Source organism: Macaca nemestrina, chromosome 9 (assembly GCF_043159975.1).
Source record: "Macaca nemestrina isolate mMacNem1 chromosome 9, mMacNem.hap1, whole genome shotgun sequence".
In the NCBI taxonomy this organism is placed as follows: Eukaryota; Metazoa; Chordata; class Mammalia; order Primates; family Cercopithecidae; genus Macaca; species Macaca nemestrina.
Genome location: NC_092133.1, coordinates 93,108,169 through 93,131,997, shown reverse-complemented (window position 1 = coordinate 93,131,997; position 23,829 = coordinate 93,108,169). Strand labels below are relative to the sequence as shown.

General features: G+C 35.5%; 1 protein-coding gene and 1 non-coding gene across 2 annotated transcripts in view; both read left to right on the top strand.

Annotated features, from left to right (window-relative positions):
* The window catches only part of LOC105470745 (ankyrin repeat domain-containing protein 30B-like), a 135,891-nt gene that overhangs the window by 5,337 nt on the left and 106,725 nt on the right, over positions 1–23,829 (top strand). The window contains exons 4-11 of the mRNA XM_071068728.1: positions 1,232–1,338; positions 2,937–3,074; positions 5,685–5,740; positions 10,753–11,370; positions 14,889–14,950; positions 17,253–17,343; positions 19,214–19,242; positions 19,341–19,413. Of these exons, the coding sequence (XP_070924829.1) occupies positions 1,232–1,338; positions 2,937–3,074; positions 5,685–5,740; positions 10,753–11,370; positions 14,889–14,950; positions 17,253–17,343; positions 19,214–19,242; positions 19,341–19,413 (1,174 nt within the window). The remainder of the gene's footprint in view (positions 1–1,231; positions 1,339–2,936; positions 3,075–5,684; positions 5,741–10,752; positions 11,371–14,888; positions 14,951–17,252; positions 17,344–19,213; positions 19,243–19,340; positions 19,414–23,829) is intronic.
* Positions 4,307–4,413, top strand: LOC139356469 (U6 spliceosomal RNA). Its single transcript, XR_011608441.1, has one exon. It is a non-coding gene; the product is annotated as a U6 spliceosomal RNA (small nuclear RNA).

The following is a 23,829-nucleotide window of genomic DNA, read 5'->3' as shown; positions in this document are numbered from 1 at the left end:
TTCTAGAATTTAGAAGACTTTTTAAACAATGATTTTTCTGTATATAAACCATAAATAATTATCTTCTATTAAAATGCCTTTAAGCCTTTTTAGATTAATCATGGTTATATTTGAATAGGTTATGCCTATTGCAGAAAATATTACATCCTTCTCCTCAGAATTGTCCCTTAAAATTCAAGTGATTTAGTGGCTTCTATTATGCTAATCCATATAGATGAGTTAGAACTTTAATTAATAAGTCATTTTATTCATATTTTTGATATTTTGTCAAAAATTAAGTAGCAACTACATAGAAACCAGAATAAAAATGGATTGTTGCATTTTAAGAAGTAGATATGCATTAGAATCTTAGGATTATCATTATAATTGAGAATAAACTTTCATACTGAATTTTTAATAGCTGAGATAAAATTCTATTGTCTCGTAATAGGAGAAACCCCATGGACCATTTAATAATAAGCAATCAAAGTTCATTTGAAGCCAATCTCTATTAATTTAGAGTCACTTCCTTAGTGACCCATGTAGAACAGGTGTGTTGACATCGGCATCTGGGATCTTGGGATTATTGATAGAAGAGAATCAAGCGAGTTGGTATTACCCAAAGGAAACCTCCATTTTTCTTGGGAAACTTTCAGATCTGTATCCCTGAAATTATAATTTGTCAAATGTTAATGTCTGCCACAGAAATATATTGTCAAATAAGGAATAGTCAAAGCTCAAGTCATTTATTGAATAATGGACATTTAATTCACAGTTTTATAATATTTCTTGAAAATAGATAATGGTAGAATCTGTTGAGGTATAGTGCTTCTGGTAAGGTAATTATTCTTTGGAATATAGTTTAAGAAACACTGCTTTAGGAGTAACAATTTAGATTACTAATGTAGTCAAAAACAAAGTATTTACTACTATGTCTTAGGGTTTAAGGATATAGAGATAAAAGATACAGCCCTTGCCCTCAAGAAGCTCTTGGTTTAGATGGGAAACCATAAAATCATCATAATATAATGATTTTTGGAGATAACCAGAGTTAACATGGTGATGCAGAGGCTGAATATTTACAAGGGAAGGTGCAGTGCATGGGAAAGCACAGAAAAGGGACAAAGAAGGGACTGCTATTGACTTACTTTCTATTTTATGTGTTTAAGTTCATAGGATTTTATATAAGGTTTTCAGTTCAGCTGAGAAATATGTAATTTCCTGAATTTTAAATTGTTTTGCTATTTTACAGGCTAGCCTCACACCACTTTTACTGGCCATAACGAAAAGAAGTGAGCAAATTGTGGAATTTTTACTGACAAAAAATGCAAATGCGAATGCAGTCAATAGGTTTAAATGGTATAGTATTTCTTTTTGATTAAAAAACACTTGTGCAGTGTTCTAGAGTAATAACACTTGTTCTAGAGTAATAACAATTTTAAATAACATTTACTTAAAATTATTAGATTATAGTGAAAATATCAACACAAATTATCAGAAGAAAAGCAATTATTTTGACTGGTCAACATAAAGAACAGTATATAGTAGGATTTATCTTCTCTTATTATATTGACTGATTCCTATGTGTAATCTGATGTTTTTGGTTGCATTATCTTCTGTTAGCTACAGTGGTTCTCTATTAGTTTTAAGAAGTATGAACTTTTTAAGTTTACTTTATAATTCAATATTGAATGATTAACACTTTTATAGTATTTTTCTGACTTCTGTTTTTTATACACTTTTTAAAAAATGCAATATTTCCTGGGCATGGTAACTGTCGCCTGTTATCCCACCACTTTGAGAAACCAAGGTGGTTGGATCACTTGAGGCCAGGAGTTTGAGACCAGCCTAGCCAACATGGTGTAACCCCGTTTCTACTAAAAATACAAAAATTAGCTGGGCATGGTGGCACATGCCTGTAGTCCCAGCTACTCGGGGGGCTGAGGCAGGAGAATCGCTTGAACCTGGAGGCAGAAGTTGCAATGAACTGAGATAGTGCCACCACACTCCAGCCTGGGTAAAAGAGCGAGATTCTGTCCCAAAGGAAAAAAAAGCGAAATTAAATAGAAATAGGAGTTTAAAACCATTTTGTCTTTAGGATAACTGTTTGCTTTAAGTTGTTTCATTTGAAGAATATTAATTTTAGGTTATCCCTATGTGACTATTAATTGCTATCACCAGATACTGTGAATTTATTATTATTTTTCCTTTTTTATTCATAGTGTATTTTTATTTTTAATTTGTATGGGTAGAGGGAAGAAATACATCTTTAATTGGATTAACATTTTAGTTAATTAAGATAAGCCATAGGTGAGTAATAAAGAGAAAAGAGGCTTTTGATTCATACAAGACTGAGTTTAATTTCTAGCTTCCTCACTTGATAGGTGTGACCTTGCAAACATTACTTAATACCAAGTATGATTTTCTATATGAAAAAGAGAATAATAATATGTCCTTTAAGGATGATTGCATTGAAGTAACATTATGAATATCAACAGCATTTAATTCAGGATCTCATACATTCTTATCAGCATCATTAACTAAACTTACCATGACTACTACTAATATCATTATTCCTAATATTATTTTAAGCCTTCAGATTGCTGTCACTGGTCTGACTTCTAGCTGATTTTGAAGTATAAACTATTACATCAGACTAAGGAAGGAATAGATAATTCTTCACTTAAATCTTTGCCTCTGTTAGATTAGTGAACAGAGCATAATTTCTTGCCCCTCAAAGGACTTTATATTAGTCAATTCTACTATGCCATATCCCATTGGGACATGAGTCTTTTTGCTCCTTCCTTTAAGCCTTCGTGGTGATTTACAAGGATAAACATTTGAGCACTCAAGATATTTATGTTTGTTAGTACATGTAAATGGTTAATTCTACACTGACAGGCACATATTAAATTGGTTCTGCTCATAATAATGAAGTGATCTCTTTGTTATTTTAGCACAGCTCTCATGCTCGCTGTATGTCATGGATCATCAGAGATAGTCGGCATGCTGCTTCTGCGAAATGTTGACGTCTTTGCTGAAGATACGTGTGGAATGACTGCAGTACGTTATGCTATTGCTTGTGGATTTGATCAGTAAGTGTTTACATTTAGAGGCTAGGAGAGATTTTATAGTTTGTTTCAGGTAGTTTTTGAATGTGAGTTAGTTCACTTCATCAGCCAGAAACTAGGCAAAAAGCTAGACTAGTTAGGAGTATCGTGTCCAAGATTCTTTATTTAAGGACTTTCAACAACTTTATCTCTAATGTTGTCTAGTTGATTTTTCTAATTAGTTATTTGGGTCTTGAAACGTCCACTTTAGCAGAAAACCTGATAGTGTCCCCTAGGGGCTGTCTTCCATATCTAAATACTTGAATTTAAAAAAAAAAAATCCAAAGGGTTCCCTAAGTCCAAGGAAGACATTCTTTTTGTATAAGTCAAAAGGATTGGAGGTGGAAATCGCCATATCTCAAGTAAGTTGGTTAGATTGAACAGAGTTCAGCCTCATCCATCATTGATCAGTCTTCATGTATAAAAGTAGGAATTTTGTTGTTTCCATTGATTCTGTTGCTGCATCATTGCCATTGAAACTGCTCCTGCAGTCTGGTAATGATTGACCTTTGTGACCTTACTGACATAGATCCCTCAGCCTTTATGGTGATCCATATGTAGACTTCAAAGTCATTAGTTTTTTAAAGTTCACATACATATTCTCAGCCATTATTTCCAAAGTACCAGCACCCTGCTCTGGCAGCTAGGACTTTTAACTTTAGCCACCCACATAGTGAGCAAATTGACCCTTCTCCTCCCACTCAAAACCTGATGTGAAACCCACATCTTAGCCTGGACTTGGCCTAGACCTTCATGGTAAGTTATCCTTTCAATGACTTTTTTCTATTTTCTCTAGCAAATATTAGTTGTGATAGTTTAAAAGTGTAAGACAGGTTGAAATAATGTTACAGGAATAAATTAGAGATCCATTTTTATTTTGTTACCAGATCTATATCCCTGGCAATTTATATCCTGTGAGGCACCATTTTATAGGTAGTAGAAGGCCTCATCTTATTCTGTAAGATCCTATGTCATCTTTCCAAATTTGTAGTCGGTTCCAACTTGTAATTGTCCCCTCAAGTGATTCTTTTTTCCTAAAAGCAAAAATCTCTCATGCTACTTGCATCTCTATATCGAGTTTTTAAAATATTTTCAAATTCTGCATTACCATGAAGCCATTCAATAGACTTCACTCTATCTCAAGTAAGTTAGTTAGATTTAACAGAGCTAAGCCTCATCCATCATTGATCAGTCTTCATGTGTAAAAGTTGGGATCTGTTCTGGCTTCAGTGGTACATATACTAAAATTGAAACAATGTCGAGAGGATCAGCATGGTCCCTGCACAAGGATGGCACACAAATCTGTGAAGTGTTGCATATTTCTTGCAGTCCCCAAAAGGACGTTTGACTACTTTCTAACTAGCTCTAAGGAAACGGTGTGAGTCAAAGCAAAATGCGTGACACCAAGTATTGCAGTTGTGATTTTCATACCAAAAATATGTATGTAGGTGATGTATGAAATGAGATGTGGTGAGTAACACATAGGATCTTCTGTGCAAATATGTTGTAAGTAGGCATCTCAGAAATGAGAAAATAAAAACTTGCATCTTCTTTGTGGAACTTACAAAAAATAGTGGTAGGGTTTTGTCTTCCACAGCAGCTGGAAATGAACATAGTGACTAAGCCTCAGTTTAACAAAGATTTGTTAGTTCAGGTTTAAGGAGGTAGATAAAGAGTAGTAGTAGTCCAAGCCAGATGCTGACATCTATTAGTTTTCTGCCCTTGGTGTGACTGATGAACTCAGTAATAGAGGATAATCAGGTTATCCAATTTGATGAATTAATATATTTATAAATAAATTTCATTACAAATTATAAAATAGCTTAGACGCCTTGAATTACAAGCCACAGAGACTAGAACATCTAATAACCAAAAGTAGGAATTAATAACAGAAAACTGCAACATTTGAACATTATAACCTATGAAGAAACACTTTTTAAAAAAAATTAAATTTATTTTTTGTAGAGACACGGTCTTCCCTTGTTGCCCAGGCTGGTCTTGAACTTCTGGGCTCAAGCAATCCTCCTGTCTCAGTATCCCAAAGTGCTTGCATCACAGGCATGAGCCACTACACCAGGCCAACACATTGGGTTTTATTGGGAATTTTAAAATAGTTTCAGCAATAAGGTTCAAGAACAAGTTATTTCATTGCTTCACTATTTCTTTGAGCATTTAAAAAATGTTATCTCGTTAAATCTTTATTATAACCTAGTGAAATGAGGCTCTAAAATCCTCATTTTTAGAAGACATTGAGCCTAAGAGAAGCAGCTTGTTCAACAAAAAGTACCTATTGGTAACATGCTAGAACTTTTTCTGAGTTAGGAACATTTTCCATTAAGCCAAGCTAACTGTATTTAATTTACTGAGTTATACTGCCCTCAATTCATGACTATTTCATCTTACTTTAATTCTTCTTTAATTAGAAACTTAATAAGTTCATAGAGCTAACAAACTTAAAGTCTATGGAATAAGTAATGTTCTGATATTAGCTCTGATATTGTCTGAAATACTCTAAGAACTTAATACATTTGGTAAATGTTTTTTATAATATCAGTGTTAAAATAGTAATTTTATTTATTACATTTTAATACCTAGCATTCATCAACAACTTTTGGAATATATACGAAAATTACCTAAAAATGCCGGTCCAGGTAAGACTTCTGATAGTAAACTACTCTTGGTGGTGCTACCATAAGATTATGGAAGTGTTGATCACAAAAAGGCAATTCAAAAAGCAATGTGTAAATAGCATGTGTTTACATATGTACATATGTGTGTGTGTGTATATATATATGTAGCTTTAATTTTTAGTTTATAATTCAGAATTAGTTAATAATTTCATTGTAGGTAGTTTATAATCTCTCTTTTTTTAAATTTATTTATTATTATTGTACTTTAAGTTGTAGGGTACATGTGCATAACGTGCAGGTTTGTTACATATGTATACTTGTGCCATGTTGGTGTGCTGCACCCATCAACTCATCATTTACATCAGGTATAACTCCCAATGCAATCCCTCCACCCTCCCGCCTCCCCATGATAGGCCCCTGTGTGTGATGTTCCCCTTCCTGAGTCCAAGTGATCTCATTGATCAGTTCCCACCTATGAGTGAGAACATGCGGTGTTTGGTTTTCTGTTTTGATCCAGTTTCAGCTTTCTACTTATGGCTAGCCAATTTTCCCAGCACCATTTATTAAATAGGGAATCCTTTCCCCATTTCTTGTTTTTCCCAGGTTTATCAAAGATCAGATGGCTGTAGATGTGTGGTATTATTTCTGAGGACTCTGTTCTGTTCCATTGGTCTATATCTCTGTTTTGGTACCAGTACCATGCTGTTTTGGTTACTGTAGCCTTGTAGTATAGTTTGAAGTCAGGTAGCATGATGCCTCCAGCTTTGTTCTTTTGACTTAGGATTGTCTTGGAGATGCGGGCTCTTTTTTGGTTCCATATGAACTTTTTTCTAATTCTGTGAAGAAAGTCATTGGTAGCTTGATGGGGATGGCATTGAATCTATAAATTACCTTGGGCAGTATGGCCATTTTCACGATATTGATTCTTCCTATCCATGAGCATGGTATGTTCTTCCATTTGTTTGTGTCCTCTTTGATTTCACTGAGCAGTGGTTTGTAGTTCTCCTTGAAGAGGTCCTTTACATCCCTTGTAAGTTGGATTCCTAGGTATTTGATTCTCTTTGAAGCAATTGTGAATGGAAGTTCATTCCTGATTTGGCTCTCTGTTTGTCTGTTACTGGTGTATAAGAATGCTTGTGATTTTTGCACATTAATTTTGTATCCTGAGACTTTGCTGAAGTTGCTTATCAGCTTAAGATTTTGGGCTGAGACAATGGGGTTTTTAAAATATACAATCATGTCATCTGCCAACAGGGACAGTTTGACTTCTTCTTTTCCTAACTGAATACCCTTGATTTCTTTCTCTTGCCTAATTGCCCTAGCCAGAACTTCCAACACTATGTTGAATAGGAGTGGTGAGAGAGGGCATCCCTGTCTTGTGCCAGTTTTCAAAGGGAATTTTTCCAGTTTTTGCCCATTCAGTATGATATTGGCTGTGGGTTTGTCATAAATAGCTCTTATTATTTTGAGGTACGTTCCATCAATACCGAATTTATTGAGCGTTTTTAGCATGAAGGGCTGTTGAATTTTGTCAAAAGCCTTTTCTGCATCTATTGAGATAATCATGTGGTTCTTGTCTTTGGTTCTGTTTATATGCTGGATTATGTTTATTGATTTGCGAATGTTGAACCAGCCTTGCATCCCAGGGATGAATCCTACTTGATCATGGTGGATAAGCTTTTTGATGTGCTGCTGGATCCAGTTTGCCAGTATTTTATTGAGGATTTTTGCATCGATGTTCATCAGGGATATTGGTCTAAAATTCTTTTTTTGTTGTGTCTCTGCCAGGCTTTGGTATCAGGATGATGTTGGCCTCATAAAATGAGTTAGGGAGGATTCCCTCTTTTTCTATTGATTGGAATAGTTTCAGAAGGAATGGTACCAACTCCTCCTTGTACCTCTGGTAGAATTCAGCTGTGAATCCATCTGGTCCTGGACTTTTTTTGGTTGGTAGGCTATTAATTATTGCCTCAATTTCAGAGCCTGCTATTGGTCTATTCAGGGATTCAACTTCTTCCTGGTTTAGTCTTGGAAGAGTGTAAGTGTCCAGGAAATTATCCATTTCTTCTAGATTTTCCAGTTTATTTGCGTAGAGGTGTTTATAGTATTCTCTGATGGTAGTTTGTATTTCCGTGGGGTCGGTGGTGATATCCCCTTTATCATTTTTAATTGCGTCGATTTGATTCTTCTCTCTTTTCTTCTTTATTAGTCTTGCTAGTGGTCTGTCAATTTTGTTGATCTTTTCAAAAAACCAACTCCTGGTAGTTTATAATCTCTAAAAATATTTTCTGAAAAAATATTTGTTTAATTATGGTCCCTAAAATCCTATATAATACTTTTCTATACATAAGTAATGCAATTTTTAAGTTTCTATCTTGTATGTTTCCTCAATTGTCCTAACAACTTAGGCTTGTTATAAAATGTATAACCCTTGTTGTGATTGATGAATTCAGTAATAGGGGATGCTTAGGTTAGCCAATTTAATTTAAGCAGCTGAAATTCTGCTTCATATATTAACGAATTCATATATTTATAAACAAATTTTATTACAAATTATAAAGTAGCTTACATGCCCTGAATTACAAGCCACAAAGAATTGAACATCTAATAATGAAAAGTAGGAATTAATAACAGAAAGCTGTAACATTTGAATATTATAACCTGCGGCGGTCCGTCCTACAGATGATTGAGACACATACCCAGACACCCATATTCAGTGAAAGAGCAGCAAGGGTTCTGAGCTGATTACAGACACCAAGGAAGGTGCTGTAAAGAGTCAGCAGCCACAGTCCTGGCTAGCTGGCCCTGTGGGCATTTATTAGCAAAGTTTTAATGACAAAGGCTTTGAGTCAACACACCTGTGGGTAATTAATCTGGTCACCCCCCCCACCCCAGGAGAGCCATCCTGCCCATGGGTGATCAAAAGTTAGTCTTAAGACCACATAAGTAAATAAGCTAACCTTATCTTGAGACTTTTACAAAACCCTCTGGCCTTCCAAGAAGATTTGTGTCTATGTCCTATAACTTCATATTAAAATGTTTTTCACCAGCTTGACTGAACTCCCACAATAACCGATGAAGAAACACGGTTTTTTAAATTAATTAATTAATTAATTAATTAATTAATTTATTGTAGAGACAGGATCTCCTTATGTTGCCCAGGCTGGTATTGAACTTCTGGGCTCTATTTAATTTTTACAATACATAGTTTGGATTTAGTAAGTGAGAATTAATTACAGTTGAGTCTTAAGCAATGAGAGTTAGGGTGCTGATCCCCCATGTAGCTGAAAATCTGCTTCATATGAAAATCTGTTTCTTTTGACTCCTCCAAAACTTTACTAGTAGTCCACTGTTGATCTGGAGCCTCACTGAAAGCATAAACAGTCAATTAACTCATAGTTTCTATTTTATATGTGAGCTGGAAGAAAGAAACTTTTATAAGAAAGAAAAAATATATTCACTATTGAGTGGAAGTGAATTATTATACATAAAGGTCTTCATTCTTATTTGCCTTCATGTTAGTAGTCTGATAAGGAGGAGGCAGAGGAGAGATTTGTCTTGCTATCTTGCAGTGGCAATGGAAAAGAAAAATCTGTCTATTAGTGGGCTGCTACAGTGAAACCCTTATTCAAGGATCAACTGTGGGACATAGTGACTTGTGTCACTAAAAAAGTAACTATCTTTAGAACTTGAAATTTAGTAATACTTTTCTGGCACCATAAACAAATGCCAACAAGAATCACAAAACTTAGCCAGGGTGCCTCAGTACCAATAGGAGATTATTTTTCAAAGATACTTACTGAATGTAGAAGTCAGAAAAGCAATTTTTTTTGTTGAGAAGCGCAGGTTATGTTACATAGTCTTGTACCAACAAGGTCTCACTATTATCAACTTCATTCCCCCTAAGTTGAAACCAAATAAGATATATTTACTTCATTAGAACAAGATATGTTGTTCTATCTGCTGGATAATTAGTGTGTTAATAGTAATTTGTTACAACAAGAGACTGTGTTTCTAATAGTCAAAATATTATCATTATAAATATTCAAATAGCTTAACTCTAGGCTCAACAAATTATAATAAAGTTACACAAATCTTTCATAAGAACAAAAATGCTACTGTGATACCTAAATGTGACATAATGCATTGTACAATATGAACTATATGAGCACTTATTATATATTTATCAAAGGACCTCTATAAGTTAGGTTTTGCAAGTTGCAAGAGACAAAGATAGAATACACATTGTTTGGGTCTTTGAGGTGCTCATAATACAGTACAGGTGTCCCTATTGAATTTCTGCATTTTTCCAACAGAATTTTCTAAAAAAACATTCTTTATTCATTTATCCACTTGTCCACTTAACAACTGTCAGGTATCTTTATGGCACTAAGCATCTTCCTTGTTATTATCATTGTCATTTTTTATTATTTACTACTTTACTAAGGTACTAAGCATTTTTCTTGTTATTATCATCTTTTTATTATTTATTACTTTATTTAGTGCTTACTCTGTGCCAGAACCCCTTTGGGAGCTTATAATTATTACTTATTATGTCATGTTGTTACTGTATTCAGCATGTGTCAGACATTTTATATCCAAGGTGAAGAATTAAAGCTTTAAAAAGTTTGATAGTGTCCAGGCGCAGTGGCTCACTCCTGTAATCCTAGCACTTTGGGAGGCCAAGGTAGATGGATTGCTTGAGCTCAGGAGTTTGAGACCAGCCCAACTAACATGGTGAAACCTGTCTCTACTAAATATGAAAAATTAGCGGGGCGATGTGGCCCCTTGCCTATAATCCCAGCTACTTGGGAGGCTGAGGTAGAAGAATTGCTTGAATTGCATTGAGCTGAGATCACACCACTGCACTCCAGCCTGGGTGACTGAGCGAGACTCTGTCTCAAAAAAAAAAAAGAAAAGTTTGGTAATATTTCAGGAAAGCATACAGAAGGGGTAGAAGTTTGCCAGGTGAAGAGTCAGGAGGATGATATTTAGTAGAAGAATCTAGTATAACCAGATTGTGTGTTTGGCAGCAGGAACATCTGCAGGAACACCTGATGAGGGTGCACCTTTGGCGGAAAGAACACCTGCCACAGCTGAAAGCTTGGTGGAAAAAACACCTGACGAGGCCGCACCCTTGGTGGAGGCAACACCTGACACAGCTGAAAGCTTGGTGGAAAAAACACCTGACGAGGCCGCACCCTTGGTGGAGGCAACACCTGACACAGCTGAAAGCTTGGTGGAAAAATCACCTGACGAGGCCGCACCCTTGGTGGAGGAAACACCTGCCACAGCTGAAAGCTTGGTGGAAAAAACACCTGATGAGGCTGCACCTGATGAGGCTGCACCCTTGGTGGAGGGAACACCTGACAAAATTGAATGTTTGGGGAAAGCGACATCTGGAAAGTTGGAACAGTTAGCAGAAGAAACACCTAGAAAAATTACGAGGCCTGCAAAAGAAACATATGGGCAATTTATATGTCCAGTAACAGGAAGACTTAGGAAGATCGCATGGGAGAAAAAGCCAAGACCTGTAAAGACTGAACGCGTGGCAGTAGTAACATCTAATAAAACTAAAGTTTTGGAAAAAGGAACATCTAAGATGATTGCATGTCCTACAAAAGAAACATCTACAAAAGCAAGTACCAATGGTAAGATGCTTGAGCGAACTTTGTAAGGTTTATTGGCACTTCGGGTTCCCTAGTGAAAAAAGTGTGATGTGGGAGTAGTTGGGAATGACTTGAATATCTTTTTTATTATTATTATTATACTTTAAGTTCTAGGGTACATGTGGATAATGTGCAGGTTTGTTATATATGTATACTTGTGCCATGTTGGTGTGCTGCACCCATCAACTCGTCAGCACTCATCAACTCATCATTTACATCAGGTATAACTCCCAGTGCAATCCCTCCCCCCCTCCCCATAATAGGCCCGGTGTGTGATGTTCCCCTTCCCGAGTCCAAGTGATCTCATTGTTAGTTCCCACCTATGAGTGAGAACCTGAGGTGTTTGGTTTTCTGTTCTTGCGATAGTTTGCTGAGAATGATGATTTCCAGCTGCATCCATGTCCCTACAAAGGACACAAACTCATCCTTTTTTATGGCTGCATAGTATTCCATGGTGTATATGTGCCACATTTTCTTAATCCAGTCTGTCACTAGTGGACATTTGGGTTGATTCCAAGTCTTTGCAATTGTGAATAGTGTCGCAATGAACATACATGTGCATGTATCTTTATAGCAGCATGATTTATAATCCTTTGGGTGAATGCTCGTCATCACTGGCCATCAGAGAAATGCAAATCAAAACCACAATGAGATACCATCTCACACCAGTTAGAATGGCAATCATTAAAAAGTCAGGAAACAACAGGTGCTGGAGAGGATGTGGAGAAATAGGAACACTTGTACACTGTTGGTGGGATTGTAAACTAGTTCAACCATTATGGAAAAGAGTACGACGATTCCTCAAGGATCTAGAACTAGAAGCACCATATGACCCAGCCATCCCATTACTGGGTATATACCCGTGACTTGAATATCTAAATAAGGCAAGCTTAGGCTACACTTTTTAATAGTATAGGAATTAAGTAGCTCTTATTCTGTAGGCCCTGGAAAAATTCTCACAGTTTTTCTGGCTATAAATAGTAGATGAACTAACGAAAAATGGCTAAAACCATAGGAACTAAAGTTGTTTTGGTGGTACAGGGATATCATAGGATCTCACTGTCTGTTTTTTTTTTTTTTTTTTTTTTTTTTTTTTTTTGTGAGACAGAGTCTCAAACTGTCGCCTGAGTTGGGGTGCAATGGCACAAGCAATCTCGGCTGACTACAACCTCCGCCTCCTGGCTTCATGCGATTATCCTGCCTCAGCCTCCCAAGTAGCTAGGATTACAGGTGCCTGCCACCACACCTGGATAATTTTTTTGTATTTTTAGTAGAGATGGGGTTTCACTATATTGGCCAGACTCAAACTTGTGACCTGCTGATATGCCCGCCTTGGCCTCCAAAAGTGCTGGGAATTCAGGTGTGAGCCACTGTGCCCAGCTGGGATCCCACTTTTAGTTGGTTAATTAGCAACAGCTCCAGTAATCATGCTCTCTCAAGACAATATTTAAAAGCTGGAAGGGTTGCTTTTGTTCACATGTTTCTTTTAAAGAGGGAGAAAACTTGGAAGCTTCCAGTAATCTTCCTGTAACATTTTATTGGCTGGATTATACCACATGCTTATATCTAAACCAGTCACTAGGAAAGCAAATGTAATTACTGTGATTAGCTTAGAATAATAATTTCTCTTTTTGAGATGGGATTGGGGTAATGGAATACTGAACATCTAAAGAAACTTGTGTTTCTGCAGCAAGAAAGAATAAATAATGTCTATGCGTAGGAAGTCAGCAATGTTTTCTGCAAGGATTCATTGAAAAAGTTTGAGCAGGGGAGTCACAAGATTAGATTTGAGTATCAGGGCATACTGGATATGGTATAAGGCAGAGATTGGCAAACTTTTCCTGTAAAGTGCCAGATAGGGAATATGTTAGGCTGCTGGGCACGGTGGCTCAAGCCTGTAATCCCAGCACTTTGGGAGGCTGAGGCACGTGGATCATGAAGTCAGGAGTTCGAGAACAGCCTGGCCAACATGTTGAAACACCGTCTCTACTAAAAATACAAAAAGTAGCCAGGCATGGTGGTGTGCGCCTGTAATCCCAGCTACTTGGGAGGCTGAGGCAGGAGAATCACTTGAGCCCAGGAGGCAGAGGTTTCAGGGAGCTGAGATCGCACCACTACACTCTAGCCTGGGTGACAGAGCAATATTCCATCTCAAAAAAAAAAAAAAAATGCTAGGCCATGTGGTCTCTATAACAGCTATCGAAGTCTGTATTGTAGGGTGAAAGCAGTCATAGATAATGTATGAGCAAATAGGCAAGATTGTACTCCAATAAAACTTTGTATAGAAAACTGTTTGGTAAGCTGAATTTGGCCTGCGGTCTATAGTTTGCTGGCCCTTCATATAGAAGAAAGATGGAGGGTAATTACATAAAAAGATTTAAAGATGAAGCTTTTGTAGTAGTTCATGCTATAGTCCTTTTTTTTTTTTTTTTTGTCACCAATCTGTGGCCTAGTATCAATCTATTATGAAAGTTTGACCCATTCAGGGTAAAAAGAATCAAGTTCAGAAGCTCAATTTACACATTTAAACATGTAGGTCTTTCTTTGCCATTATTTTACTTTGATTTCTTTTACTGAATTTTTTTAACTTAAAAAATACAATAGTAATTGGTAGAGTTTCTTTTTCCCTGTGAAAGCCATCAGTTAAGGGGCCATGTCTAACTAGGAAATTTGAGTGAATTCACTTCAGATGCGTTTAGAATATTTCTGTTATATATTCGTGTTCTGCCTCATGGTGCTCAGTATTCCTTGGGTCTTGCATGGACCTTGATTTAATTCTAAGAAATGTGGGAAATTTAGGTTACTTAAGGCAATCATTTTTCCTATAAATTTGTAATGTTTCTCCAAGGAGGCACAAGTTGATTGTGAAGATATTGTTGCATTAAGGAAAGACTATCTCATTGTAATTAAAGCAGTTTTTAATTTATATGCAGTACAAGTTCTTTAAGCTTATTTATCTAAAACATATACACACCAAATATACTGTCATGGCATATTGAAATTTAAAAGGGTTGGATATATATTTTGCTAATATCAAAAAGTTAGTATTTTGCAGACTCTTATTTATTGATAAATAATTTTTTTGAAGAACTATGTAATAAAGATTGCTTAGTCAATAAAACTAAGTAATAGTAAAAACCAAAAACTTAGAAAGTAATGAGAGATGATAGGTAATTAAAGTTACCTGAATGAATAGCAAATCTCTGACATAGTGTGTTTCACGGGAGAAGAGGATATGACTTTTGTGAAGAAATAATTAATACAAACTAATCAAATTTTTATTTTATTTGCATTCTAATGAGTATAAAGTTGATTTTTAGATTTTAAGATTGCAACTCTAACCAATTGACTATAGAAGTGGTGGTGGTTATCCACCGATAGAATATACAGGCTACAGAAGAAAGTCCACAGATTCATGAATGAAAATAGATTTGTATATGTTTTAAAATTTTATAAGAAGAAATGTTCTCATGAATATGTCTGTGATTAACCTTTTATAGATCAGAGGTTCCCAACAGAATCCAAACAAGAGGAAGATGAAGAAAATTCTTGTGATTCTGAGGTACTGTGTATTATTGATGTTATTATTCTCTAAGAATATTAATACTGAGTATTGTGAAAATATAAAGTCAGAGGCTTTGACTTGGTTTTCTTACCACTGCATATGCTCAAGAGAAATTCTGATTTTTCTAAAAACATTCTTGGCTGGGCATGATGACTCATGCCTGTAATCCCAGCACTTTGGGAGGCCCGAGTTGGGAGGATCACCTGAGGTCAGGATTTCGAGACCAGCCTGGCTAATATGGTGAAGCCCTGTCTATACTAAAAATACAAAATTAGTTGGGTGTGGTGGCACACACCTCTAATCCCAGCTACTTGGGAAGCTGAGGCAGGAGAATCACTTGAACCTGGGAGATGGCTGTTGCAGTGAGCTGAGATCGTGCCATTGCACTCAGATCGGGCCATTGTACTCCAGTCTGGGTGATAGAGTGAGACTCTGTCTCCAAAAAAAGAAATATTTAAATATCTATGTGCTAAGTAGATTACTGCTTGGTAGTGAAATTCTGATAATTTTCAGAATTAGTTTCAGACAACTGTGTAGTATAGTGTAAAAAATAAGGCTTAGAATTCACAAGTAATTCACATGAGTTCTGAGGTGAAATTTGACCAAAAGCTAAAGAATTACTCTGAGTCCACCTTTGGGCAAATATATGATTCGGTAGTATATCTAGACATACAAAAGTTCTAATTGGATTCATAGAAAACCAGTTTAAGCTGTGGCTTTGTACAACTTGAAACATAAAAGATAATGCTTTGGATTTGAAATTATTGACATATCTGTATTGTCCAGTATAGACCTGAAGGAACATTTCAGGAGAAAACAATGCATAAAGAATAGGAAACCAGTGGGACTATAATAACAATTTGTTTGAGTGTTTTAAAAAGTAGAAATTATTTTTACAAATAGACCTCTTTGAGTCTGTTTGTGGTAGCCATGCTTATGCAACATAAGTACCAAATAATAATGATGTAGTCCAAGGTCACAACTGTGGAAAGACACAGGAAGTGACTGACCTCTTAGATCCAAGCCCCTGCTGCACAGTGGTAACAGAAATGAGATGTCAATAGACAAGTTGACTTTATCTAATTTGTCCATAGACAAAAAAAGACTTTCCAATACTTGTCTGCTGTCATTTAAACATAAGATACATATAAGTTTTCCTTAGTACTTTTTCATTTTATTCAAGTACTTTTTCTATCAGCAGACATTTTATCAAAAACATTTTGATTATTTTAACTCCCCGTTTACCTAAATAAAGCGACTTCTACAATGCTCTGAGTATACTTTATATGACTTATTCTTAACATTGTCTTCATGCCATGCATCATTTTTAACACTAAGTAATTCTATAATCATGAGTATTTTCAATGTTTAATACAGTATGTATTTGCAGCAGCACTCCTCTGGAGGGGGCACCGATGCAGGGAGTCTGTCCCTTGCAGACCTCTGACCCGGCGACAGATGAATAAAGTACATTGACACACAGATATTCTGCTCTGTCAGTCCAGCTGAGGGTGTCCAAGTGGCTTACAGACTTCCTGCTGAGTTCTGTAAACAGTTGCCACTATGGCCCTGATCAGCTAGTCAGACTCACAATCATTCAGTAAGATTAATTAACAAAAGCTTGAGTCAACACCATTAGAGGGTGATTGACATTGTGGACTTCTCGAGTAAAAAGCCCTTAAGCGCCTGTGGTACATCAAAAGTTAGTCTTAAGATTATATGAGTAAACAAGCTAGCTAGGTAAACTACTCTGCCTTCCTTTATGACTACTTTAATTTGTTTAAAGGTAAAGATCAAGTTGCCTTCAACCATATATATTACCAAAGTTATACAAACTTCTCGGCCTTTCAAGAAGATTTGTGTCTATTTATATAACTATCTCTATCTAATATTTTTCCCACCAGCCTGATTGAACCCCAACATGTGTTATTTCAGGTAGCAAGTGTTGTACTTTGTTTGATGTGCCTTCTTGATTTTTGGTGAGGAAGATAAAGTAAGATATTTTTAAGTGAGCTACTTTTTGAAATATACAGATGAGTGAAAAGTTTTGTCAATGTTGCTTATTTTTCATGCTCAGTAACCAAGTCAATAGCCACATGAAGATAACAGATAAACTTTGATCTAGATATAGCATGTGTGAGGTTTTCTATCAAAATGTTGTGATTTTCAATATGTGCCTATCCTTAAATCAAATTGCCTTTGAAATCAGAAATTGAGTTTAAAAAATATTTTAATTAGGAATTTTGATGCTTCTTTTGATTTTAAATTCAAAATTATCTATTGACATTACTTTTAACAGAGTCTCTTTGAGAGTTCTACAAAAGTTCAAGTGTATATACCTGAGTCTACTGATCAAAGTGTAATGAAGCATGTAAATAGAGAAGTAGAAGGTAAGAACCATTTTTTATTTGAAAAGTCATTTAACCATATGTTTGTCTAAATGCATGAAGAAAGATATATGCTCATAGTCAGATAAAATTACCCACTAAATACATAACATTGAAAAGAGATGAGTAAAATGATGATAAGTTGTATGTATTTTCAGGTTTTGGCAACAGGATATATATAGAGTACACAAAACGAACTGAATTATTTTTTGAAACCAAGATACTCTAAGAAGTGAGGAAAGTCTGGAAATAAGTAAGAGAAAAGGAGTAAAAAGGGAATGAAGACTAAGGAAGACAGAGAGAGTACAGGGAGTTCATGAAGGAATAAGAAGCAGGTTTATATAATTGAGGTGGCAAAATAAAACACTTTTTAAAGAAAAGATAGATCATGGTTAGAAAGATGGCAAGAATATAAAATGATCCTCCAGTACCAAAACTGGTCAGAAAATTATAGCTCTGCTTCTTGTTCCTTCATAAACTCCCTGTACTCTCTGTCTTCCTTAGTCTTCATTCCCTTTTATAGTCCTTTTCTCTTCCTTATTTTCTGACTTTCCTCACTTCTTAGAATATCTTGGTCTCACTAGGTTTCGCTATTACAATCACTCATGACAAATATATATTTAGTTGATATTATCTATTCAAATGAAATATATTTGAAAGTAAGAACATTGGCTTTATTTTTAAGAAAATGAGTTGTTTTGGCCAGGTGCGGTGGCTTATGCCTGTAATCCCAGCACTTTGGGAGGGTGAGGTGGGCGGATCACGAGGTCAGCAAATGGAGACCATCCTGGCTAATATGGTGAAACCCCATGTCTACTAAAAGTACAAAAAATTAGCCAGGCGTGGTGGCAGGTGCCTGTAGTTCCAGCTACTCGGGAGGCTGAGGCAGGAGAATAGCCTGAACCCGGGAGCTGGAGCTTGCAGTGAGCCGAGATCGCACCACTGCACTGCAGCCTGGGTGACAAAGCGAGATTCTGTCTCAAAAAAAAAAAAAAAAAAAAAAAAAAAAAAAAAATGAGTTGTTTTGATAAAATTGCCATTCCACAAAAATTTATTATAGACTAACGATACACAAAATCAGACGATTTATAGGAACTAAAAATATACTGAATTTATACTTGAATAATAAGATTGCTTTTTAAAATAAATACTGTGGTGACTTAACAATATAAAAGTTATTTATGTTTAATATATCTCTTGCAGTTAATTTATATATAAATATATCAATATTGAAAGCTTATTGTAAATTATTTCCATGATGAGTTTTATACATCTTCTTGCATGAATGGATCAAGAAGCATTCAGATGGATACACTAGAGGATACAGAAATGTAGGCATATGATTACACCATACGGTTATGGAAAACAATGAATGTTTATATTTAGTATAATGACCTAAGTATTTATCCAAGCTGATCAATTCATGGCACTTCACTGATGAGATGTCAATTCTAAATTCAACTGAACTCTCATCGTAACTATATACCTTTCCAAAGATAGGCCACATTAAAGAACATGATGAATAGAATAATATAAATGATTCTAATGTGTTTCTTTTAGTATATGGTGTAGCATTCCATGTTCAGCTTTGACATTTATTTTCTTATATCAACTCTTTTTACACGTGAAACACAATCTCGCTTTTGAAGTCTTAACTGCATGATCTGTGAAACCTCTATTTATATTTTCTTCAGTGTATTTCTGTCATGTGAGTATCCTAAAGAAAGAAACCAAAAGAAAAGCCCCCTAAACCTAAAGGAATAATTCTCAAAGCTGAGCAAGAGGACTCAATTAGATACTGTCATTGCATTCATTTGTGGTTGGTTTTGTCATATTTACCTATGATTGATAATAAATCTCTTTTGCTTTTTAGAGTTTCCTGAAAAGCCCTCTGACTTTAAGGTATTGAATTTTATAATTTCATTTTGAATGACTTATTAACTACGTATTTTGCGAAGTATACATTCTTTATTAATCATTTTGCTTCCAAACCCATTTAGCCTGCTGTTGACATGCAAAACTCTGTTCCAAATGAAGCCTTCGAATGGAAGAATGAACAAACGTTGAGACCGGGTAAATTTTTCAATTTAACTATGAAAAGATGAATATTTCAATATTGGATATTTTGATAGTCTTTCTATCCCTAATGCTTTATTTTTTTCAACTTTGATGAAAAGATTTGATCTAAATAATGGCAATAATGATATTTATGTTTGAAAAACTGATATTACAAGAACAGTAATTTTCAATAGTATTTTTTTAAAAATGTTGCCTTAATCTCAGTTGTTTCTACTTTTGTATCCTGAAACTGTAATGTTTTCTATTTTGAATTTGTATTAAAGATTTAAGAAGGTGAATTTTGAAACTCTACTTTTTTTTTTTTTTTTTTTTTTTTTTTTTTTTTTTTTTTTTTTAGTTCTTCTAAGCTTAATTCAAATTCCACAGTTTACTTTGGGGAACATTTATTTTACTGATATAACAATTGTGTTTTAACATTAATTACCTCATTTCAGTGTTGTCACTTTGAGAATCCTAAGAAAATCAGTAACTCTGATTACTGAACTCTTTGTGTGTGTGTGTGTCTGTGTGGGTGCCTGTGTGTGTCTGTTTTTGTGAGTGGTACCTTTACCTTGTAAAGATGAGGAAAATAATTAATCATTTCTTTATGACTATTTGATAAACACACTTTTTCATACAACTGTGATTCTGAAGCATTTGGCTTTAGAGTCTTTTTACACAACTACCATTTATTGCCTAGAAGTAACCAGTATTCTAAACCAGTTTTGAAAACTATTCTTATGCATGTTTAAATATTTTACAACACGTTACATGGTCATATTTAATATGTAGTTTTTTTTCAACTTCCAATGCGTACATGGTTGTACAGTGTCATGTTCAGCAATGTTCTTTTTTGATCAGCATTATAATTTTTAGAGACATCCATAATGGACACAATTAACTGTGTTTTTTAATATTAGGTTCTTTATAAAATTCCATTGTATGACTGCACCATAGTTAATTACACAATTTCATGCTGATTAATAATAAATAAAATGAAAACATGCAGATTTCAGAGTCTTTAAGTTAGTTTTATCTATTTTTTTTAGTTATTAGAAATTAAAACTAAAATATTTAAAGTATTTCCTTGTGCAATCATACATTCCACTAACAATTCGAACTGTGACCCACAGATTATTGGAGCTATGGTATTACAACATGTTAGATCTGAAATGATCCAGGGTACACTTCTAAACATGAGTGAAAATGGTGACTTCCCAAAGTATGATTCGAGTTTGTTGGACCCTCTGCATGAAATGTGAACTTTAGGGATGCTGAGATCAGAAGTTAAATTTGCTTTTTAAAACCAGATATACACTTCATGGATGTCAAATGATAAACGTATCCTTAATGATGAAACGGTCTTACATTTTAGTTTTGCATGTTTGCTTTTTGCTTTAACCTGACTTAAATAGTTAAATATTTAAAACACAGGAATGCATTTTAAGTATTTATGTTTTTGGAGACAGTCTCACTCTGTCGCCCAGGCTGGAGTGCAATGGCATGATCTCGGCTCACTACCACCTCCGCCTCCTGCACTCAAGCAATTCTCCTGCCTCAGCCTCCCTAGTACACATACTCATTTGTAAACCAGTCACTAGAAATGCAAATGTTTTTACTGTGATTAGCTTAGAATAATGGTTTCTCATTTTGTAGATGAGATGGGGGTAATGGAATAATAAATATATGAATATACTTGTGTTTCTGTAGCAAGAAAGAATAAATAATGGCTACGTATAGGAAGCCAGCAATATTTTCTGCAGAGATGCATTGGAAATGTTTGAGTAGGGGAGTCACAAGATTAGATTAAGTATCAGGGCATTCTGGTCATGGTATAAACCAGAGATTGGCAAACCTTTCCTGTAAAGGGCCAAATAGGAAATATGTTAGGTGATGTGGTCCCTATCACGGCTTTTCAACTCTACCATTGTAGGATGAAAGCAGTCATAGATAATGTGTGAGGAAATAGGCATGACTGTATTCCAATAAAACTTTGTCTAAAAACCATTTGGTAAGCTGAATTTGGAATTCCATAACCATGAATTCCTTGAGACAAAGGTCTCAAGTCAACACCACTAGAGGGTAATTAACACTGCTGACCCCCCAGTACAAAGCAATCATGCACCCTCGGATGATCAAAGTTTGGTCTTAGGACCATATGAGTAAACAAGCTATTTAGATAAACTCCTCCACATTCCCTAGTTATTTGCTCCATTGCTGTCCACTCACAGTAAAGAGGATTAGGCTGCTTTCAGCCAAATCATTTACTGAAGTTGTGCAAACCTCTAACCACGGCCTTCCAAGAAGGTTTGTGTCTATTTCCTGTAACTATCTTTATAAATATTTTTCTAATCACTTTTTCTGATCCCTGACAAGTAGGGTTTCTTTTTCCCTGTGAAAGCCATCAGTTAAGGGGCCATTTCTGACTAGGAAATATAAATATAAAATAAGTTTGTATTTCCAGTGGCAATGGAAAGATTAAGCAAAGGCAGAAAATAGGTATAGTTAATATGATTTACTGATTATTGAGTTTAAAAAGCTAGGGGACAGAAAAAAATCTCAGGTCATTCATAAGTTTCCACATTGTGCATTAGCATTTACAATGCTCATGGGGAAGGAGTAGGAAACTGTCAGGTCAACAGAGAAGTGCAAACAGTCATGGAACAGACCGAAGTTTTCTTTACATATTGAGTTTAATGAAACATTTATGTGGGATATTTTCAATAAGTAATTGGATTATAGGTGTTTGTAGCTGGAGATAGTACTATGGTTGGAGATGCAGGCCTAGAATAATTTTATTACAATTATTAGGCAAAGCCATAGATCTCAATGAGCGTATCCATTATGCAGAAGATGTAGAATAAGAAGAAAGCCATTGACAAAACCCTGGGACTATCAACATTTTACAGAGTCAAAGGACTTGGTAAAGGTGACTGAGCAGTGGCTAATGAAAAGTAGGAGAGCAGTCAGAGAAAGTGATGTTGCAAATTTCTTTTAAATGTGAGAATTTCATGAGATTACTGAAAAGTCAATTGGATTTAACTTACAAGTTTTTCAGTGGTAATCTGTTCAAAAGAATTCTTTTAGAGTTCTTAAGTGTACTATTGATGTGGTTAATGTTTCTGGTGTCCAAGAAGAAATTTCCCATGATCCTACCTAACTTTTTGTAACTGAAGCAGCCAACATACACAGGGTCTGGAAAATTGTCTAGACTGGAGAGTACATGTGCCAGCATTTTTCCAGAATTGTCAAAAGCTAAGGGTCATGTGTGAGGAAAAGTGCTGTTTTTTTATGTGTTTCTTGTGGAGAGTGGAGATCTGTGTTGTCTCTCTCTCTCTCTGTCTCTCTCTCTCTCTCTCTCACACACACACACACACACACACATACACACGTGCACAGTACAGTAATTCACCCTTATCCACAGGGGATATTTTCTAAGACACCCAGTGAATGTCTGAAACTGTGGATAGTATGGAACCTTATACATTCATATTTTTTCTATACATGAATATTTCTGATAAAGTTTAATTCATAAATTAGGCACAGAAAGAGATTAACAATAACTCATAATAAAATAAAACAATAACAATATATTATAATCAAAGTTAAGTGAATGTGGTCTCTCAAAGTGTCTTGTATTGTACTCACCCTTCTCACTCATATGATAATTGTGAGATGATATAATGCCTATGTGATGAGATGAAGTCAGGAGAATGAGGTAGGAGTTGTCATGTGGTGTTAGGCTACTAATTATTTCTGGCTATCTGACTACACATCAGAAGGAGGATCATCTGCTTTATGTGACCCTGGATCATTGAGCCATGATAGTGTTGATGGTTGGGATTCAGGAACAGACCATTTTGATGACTAATGGGCAGATAGCATATACAAAGGGATGACTCATGACCTGGGTGAGATGCAACAGGGTGTCTTAATATTTCATCATATTCCTTAGAATGACACACTATTTAAGACTTATGACTTGTATATTTCTGGAATCCCCCATTTAATATTTTGGACTACAGTTGGCCACAAGTAGCTGAAGTCACAGAAATCCAAACCTTCAATATTATATTGTGAAGTATATGTTTGGTCTTCCACACTGTTTTGTGGCATACAACTCATAAAATGTTTAGAATCTCCAAAGTGATGTCTTTGTATGCTAATAATTGAGTGATAACTGACAGTCCCTAGATAGCTTCAGGAAAGGAGCTTGTCACAAAAAAGAACAAGGCATGATTAGAGTGTTGGGACTTTCAGCCCCATCCCTAAACCTCCTAGGAGGTGACAGGAGCTGAAGATAAGGTCAATTACCAGTGGCCGCAGATTTTTTCATTCATGCCTATGTAATAAAGCTTTCTTAAGAACCCAGAATGACTGGGATCAAAGACCTTCCAGAAAGCTGAATGTATGGAAGTATTTGGAGGCTGA